At 38.6% G+C, this 6,664-nt stretch overlaps 1 protein-coding gene across 1 annotated transcript in view; it reads right to left on the reverse strand.

The window, feature by feature from the left end:
• Positions 1-3,826, reverse strand: part of VCAN (versican) — a 103,446-nt gene extending 99,620 nt beyond the window's left edge. The window contains exon 1 of the mRNA XM_062599602.1: positions 3,757-3,826. Coding sequence (XP_062455586.1) covers positions 3,757-3,826 — 70 coding nt within the window. The remainder of the gene's footprint in view (positions 1-3,756) is intronic.
• Positions 3,827-6,664: the final 2,838 nt, after the last annotated feature.

A 6,664-nucleotide genomic window follows, 5' to 3' on the forward strand; every position in this document is an offset into this window, starting at 1 on the left:
CCAGAAGCTTACACACTATTTCCTGCTGCTCTCCTGACAAATACATCTCCTGGGAATTTAAAGTCTTAAAGAAGTCATACAAGACCATTCTCTACTTGCTTGCAGAGAAAAATACTTATGTTGCTGCATAAAATCTAATGAGTGCATCATGCAACTATGTTAGGTATTTATGAATGTGACCATTCTCAAAGATGAGTTGTTTCATGCTTATAACTTTGTGTTCTAAATAAAGCTAAAGTTTTGTTATGACTATTATTAGACTCTTGAATTCCAGGATTTACACTTAAAAAAAATTAAATAAAATAAAAAAGGAGGGGGCAACTCAATTGAAATATCCAAATAAAGCCTTTTGGGGAACTTGGCAGAGAAAAGGAGTTGCTTGGGAAGATGTTATGGTAAGCTGTTGAATAAACTAAGCAGCTAGAATAATACCAAAATTAAACCTTAGACTGAATGACAGATGATTAGAGACCAGTACAGTGGCAGACAGAAAAATAGGTTAGTCTCCAAATACTACGGATGCTTAGAAAGTTTTCAGCACAGCATTTTCCCAGAAGAAAATGTCAGCTCAACAAAGCTCAACTTTTTTTTAAATATATAAGTGTCATTTTTGACAAATTTCCCATATGACTCTTGAAAAGAAAGATTTTAAATTTTCAGAATAATTTTGCCTGAAAGCTTTTGAAAGGAAATATTGCTATGCATCATATTCAAGGGACTATTTAAATAGAATGTGTGGAGTGCCCCAATCCATTTGGGGAATGGAGATGTGGAAATTTGTGTTTCATGAAAGATTTCAAGGCTTCAGCTTTGTATTCCAATTCAGAATTTAAAAAGAAAAAAAAATGAAGCTGCACAAATCCCTGTCTATTATTCTAGACACAAAGACAGGGATTTTTTTTTTAAGCTAAAGAAACCAGATGTATTAGAAAGGTTTGCCAGTGATCTTGTAATATCCATACTCAGAAACAGTAATACATGAATTAGCTGATATTTCTCAAAGTAAAAGGATATGAATCAATCCTATAGAATCTATATATTCTAAAAAATATTTTATGATCATTGTTCTCTTCACTATGGCCATGCTTTGGATACATTTAAGAATCTCTGACAAAAGTACAGCCCTGACTTTGAAAATAAAAGCCGCAATGTCCACAGCGTACTTCTAGGAGCAGAAGGCTCTTTCTACATTCCTTCCCAAATGTTCTGGCAAATAAGGACTACTCAGAACCTCGACTACTACTTTTGAGAACCTCTAACCAGGATGCTCATACAGAACTTGTCTATATACTAAAAATTCCACTCTGGAGACCACACGAGTCATTTTAGAGGTGATGAAAGGCAGAGTAAATCAGGGGATATCTGAAGGTGCAGACTCACATTCTACCACTACAAGGCTCAGTCTTACTTTTCCCTGCTTCCAGTGATGAGTTCCCAATCCCCTAATTCTGCTAGCATTGGCATTTGTGCAAAGCAGAAAGTCAGATCAAAGATCTTATCCAGCTAAAAACTGACCTTTAACAAATGTAATAGATTATCTTTCAGATAATGGACATGGAGCTATACCCTAAGTAAACAGGAGATTTTAAACAGGTCAGAACAGAAATGTCAAGTTTAAATTTCTTTTCCGATTCCTTTTCCTTGTTTATTCCATTTCCCTGCACTTCTCCATCCCAAAGCTGCTTTCCAGGTAAAATCTTATCTTTCTACCTTTCCTCAAGTGAATGACATAAAACTACTTGCTCCATTTTGAAGTTAACTAATTATAGTTAGCTATTCATTTTATCCTCACTTACTATATCTTAAAATAGACATTTCTACCTTAAAGAAAGCTATAACTCATGAAGTAAAAAAATTTTAAGTTCACCACATAGACTTTGCAATCCAAGACCTCTTCTCATAAACACTTCCTAGAATTTTATTCTAGAACATACAGAATTACTCAGAATGCTTCATATGAACAACATAGTAAATTAATATTTAATAACCAAATCAGTCTCAGCCCTCTGCGAATAAAAGAACAGAGGCTCAGGTTTTGTCCCCGGCCATCTCCCTGAGGCTTTGAATCTGTTGTCTCTGAGGACAGTTGTAGTCTTCCTGGCCTGTTGTTACTTAATGAAGAACGGAAAAACAAAACTAGCTTTAAGGAAGAAGCAACAGCAGAAAAGAGTAAAACATGGTGCTCCCAACCTGCTCCAGGAAGAAAAATTACATTTTTTTTTAGTTGACTCTGCTAAGCACAAGAATCTTTTATCTTAAAGCACCACCTAAGGGCTTTGCTAGAGTCAATGGACAAGTTGGCAATAAATAAATAAATAAATAAAGTACGTTTGATTTTTCCAGGACTAGTATCAGTTTGATAAGGACAGAATAGGAAAGAAAAAGAGAATAGAACAGAAAAAAAGAACTACTCTTGTCTTGCTTTGAGGCTTGCTGTTATCATAACTTTGTGAGTCTGCAGTAGCTTCCTTACTGAAGTCTTGAATCAAGCTTTCAAATAACCATGACAACCACACATGAATATATATTTCAGTGTTATCATGTAGTCACCATGAGAAGTAATAAAGACTCCTCCTTATCACATAAACCGAACACCTGCATCTGCCTTAATGCACCCCTGCTCCAGACCCAACAGCCTTGAACCTGCCTCTTCTCAATACCTTAAAGGCCACTCAAATCACATAGGTCAGCTAATAACAGCCCCCCATCAACAAGGGGGCTGACACCGTGCCCACTCCAGATGCATGCCCCAACTGCTCCTCACTAGCTAACAGCAAAGAAGAAACTGGGGCTACTGGTTTATTCTCTGTCCTTCTTACATGCAACCTCTTACCCTGAATACAGAAAGTAGGAACTGTAGAAGAGTGTATGTCCTATAAATCCAAAATGGTGCTGTGGCATGATATACATGAGTATATGCTTTGGGGTCTGACCGCGAGGTGCAAGGGACCAGTATTCCTGTAGTCTAGAGATGCCCCAATTTCATGCACTGCTTCTGCAGCCTGGCTAGCTCAGTCCCAGGAGCCTGCTCTTGCTCTCAAGTGCCATGCTGCAGGCACTGCTCCCTGCCCCCTCCACAGTGCCAGGCTGAAGCTCCCGTGGAAGGTGTCTGTCCTCCACTACAGTCAGCCATTCTGGCTGCCCTCTCCTCATCTGTTGCAGGGGAACTCCCCTCCAGACCATGCAGATGAAAGTATGAGACATGTCTGACCCACAGGTCAAGCACTTCACAAGCACGGGTTGCAGAATTAAAATCCTATTCTTGAAAATTTGGAGAAGAGAATCTGGTTTACTTTACATAATGTAAAGCACTATAGCACTTTATTTAACTTACAGTGGCACTTAAAACCTCATGAGACATCAGATGGGCATGTACGAATGTTAGGGAGAAACATCCCCATCACAGAGTCTTAAAGGACCATGGTTCAAGCCTGGGCTTCAGCAAGGGGGTTCTAGTTGCTGCAACCCTGTCTAACATGCTCTAGGTGACCTTGCTTGAGCGGGGGGGGGGGGGGGGGGGGGGGGGAGGGAGAGGGTTGGACTACAGGATCTCCAGAGGTCCCTTCCAACCTTACCAGTTCTATGACTCTCTCTATATATATAGTGGAACTGTAGGTTTGTTATATAACATAGAAGTGAAGCTGGATACACAATACTGCAGGAAATAGTAGGATACACTCTACAAATTGGACCATTATGCCTTTCACTGTCAATAAAATGAATTATAATAAATAGTTCTGTGTACGATAGACTTACCTTTAGGTAGCATATATGTTACAACTAATGTAGAGCACATCCATAAGATACTTTTTATATTTAATAACATCTTGACCTACAGATAAAGAAAAAAAAAGAAGTTAGTCAGAAGCATTCCACTGTGTCCTTGTCAAGTGCTATAACTTAGTACATCAATATATGTCATTGATATTAGAAGCAATTCATGATCCTTTCCATCTGCAAACATGCTGCCCAAGGACCTCCTGTTTTCAAGATTTCTCCATATATTTTATGATGAAGATTTATTATAATGACAATTTGGCCATATTTAGTACAGATTCATAATGAACTTCACATTACTGATTCTGAAGTGATAGTCAGACTTGTCAATCTCCTTTGTGTTTGCTTCTTGCTTCCTTCTTAGGTTCCTAGTCTAACAATTGAAAAGTTCTCTAAAATACATAGTGTGTTCATAGTAGTATATTGCAATTTTTATTCTAGTTCAGCCTATTCTAGCTTTATTCTTAGTTACTGCATTGAATATGTAGATAATACGAAAATTTAAGAAGTGCACTAAAAAAAAATACAATTCCCATAAATGTCTACTAATATAATGGTTTTATAAATAGTCTCTCATCCATATAGTTACACATATGCTACACCTATCAATCATAAGAAATAGCTTTCAGTAACAGTTTGTGAAACACTGCTGTTGAAAAGTTTTTATCATGAAAACTCTGAGTTTCCTGATATTGCTGTCAAAATATACTACTTGAGCTCTTTACTCCAGCCAGTAACCCAAACTGACATTTTTTTTTCTAGTCCAAGATAGATTATAGTTTAACTGCTATTAGGAACCCTGGAATGGAGATTTATTAGATATACATCTACATTATAACTATAGAACTTGTATTACACTTACATATTTTAGTATTTTATACATTAGCTTTTTAGTGCTTTAATATTTCCATATAATGTTTTAGGGTTAAAACATTAACCAATACATCCACAGACCTTCACAGGCTATATGGATCATGACAGCTACACGAACATGTACAGAGCCGTATCTTCAGAAAACTACCGGTGATGCATTCAACCTCAAGATAATCCTCCACACAACTTTGAGCTGTAGCCCAAACTTTACACAATTCTGAGTAAATTAGGATCTAGCCTGTAATAGCTGAATGGTTCAGAAAGGATGCAAAACATCTCAAGCCAAGCCTTTACAGTGAGGCAATCCCTAACGTAACAGCATCCCAGCTCTAACATAACTGCATAGCAGTTCAGAATTCCCACCCAAAAGCACTGAAAACCCAACAGCGTTTGATTCCCTGTGTGAGGATGGCCAGAGCTGGCTGGCTGCACTGGGAAATACATGCTGCAACCTATTCCCAGGGTGTGTGGGGAAAGAACCCAGCTGCTTTCCATGCAGCTGACTGCACATTGCCAGAGACGCCCTACCTCTGCTTCATCCATTCAAGAGCACTGAGAGTATGATGTGATATCACTTCTTTTGCAATATTAACTCCATGGAATTTGCACTTTTTATGACCAAATCCCACACAAGAACTGACATCTCTTTGACTTCGTTTAGTGAGCCCTAACTTCCACTAACCCTTTTTTTTTGAAGACTCTAACACATATCCGCTAACAGCACCCAACCTGCATTTTATCTTTCCCCTACTTACCCAAGCAAGCTATACACGAAGAGAACAACACCATTCCTTTAATAATTAACTTTAAAAATCTAGACAGTAATTGTATTCCTCAGAAATTCATTGTGGAAGGCTGTCATGAGGGAAAAGGTTACACAGGAAGAGAGCTGCAGACATCAGAGTCCATTTTAATGCAATGGATCAGTTTTCAAATATAGGCAGTCACGTATTTGCTTAGGTACTTATTAAATGACCCTCATCATTACACAACATCTCAGGAAATGAGCAGTTAGTCTAAGCCTACACATGTGCACAAACCAGAAGGCACTTTAAGTAGCCCTTGTATCCTTAAACTACTGTGAAGCATCAAGCACAGAAGTTATTACAAATTAGTTCCTCCAGCAACAAAACCACTCTAAAGAAGGCACAAAAAGAAGACCTGTAGAATTTGCCACCATCAAAGACAGCAAAAGTCTTGATCTGCCTTCAAGATAGTGCAAAAATTCTGGCCTTCATGAGAGCACTGTTGCTCCAGACCTTCTTTTGAGATATTGTGTCCATGTTTCCCATGTGTCAGCCACTGGCTCATCAACAGCTAAACAAAACAAAACAAAACAGTCAAGAACAAACTGTTTATAAGCTTAGCTTTTCATGTTTTCCCATACCCTTTATCTCCCTCCTCCCCCAGAAGGCAACCTTGGTTTCTCAAACTGGAAACAAGGGAATCAAAGAAGTTCACAGAGAAAAAGAATACAGGATTTCTTTCCTGGAAAAGGGGTGTGCTACACCTAAACAGTGCCAGTTGCATGTTGTTCCACAGCATTTTCTTCAGATGGAAAAAGAAAGCCAACAGAAAGACAAGTAAAGCAGAGACAGGAAGGCTAAGAAATCATTGATAGTCTCTTCAGAGGCCTCAGGTTAATAGCTTCTAATGGACAGACAATGTTGAAAGTCAAGGATTACTTGGTGCCCATCACCCTACTCACAAGGGTGGCAAAAGTGAGTGTAGGAAAAGCAGGTGTGAAAATGCTTCTATCTAACTGATGCTTGGCAAGAAAGCTTTCTTGAATAAGCTGTGGTAATCCAGGATCTATTCTGTAATTGTTGAAAGGTTCGGAAATTTTTTAAGACATCTTAGATTGTGCCTTTTAAATGAGGCACTCTTGAATATAAGACAGCAGCCTGTTCAGAACTACCGCACAACAGGACTGACAATCCAAGGCTCTGGTGCAAGCCTTGAGACCTACATACCCATCACACACCAATAGGAGGTCCTTCACCCTCAGAAACTC

This window comes from Rhea pennata, chromosome Z (genome assembly GCF_028389875.1).
Source record: "Rhea pennata isolate bPtePen1 chromosome Z, bPtePen1.pri, whole genome shotgun sequence".
Classification (NCBI taxonomy): domain Eukaryota; kingdom Metazoa; phylum Chordata; class Aves; order Rheiformes; family Rheidae; genus Rhea; species Rhea pennata.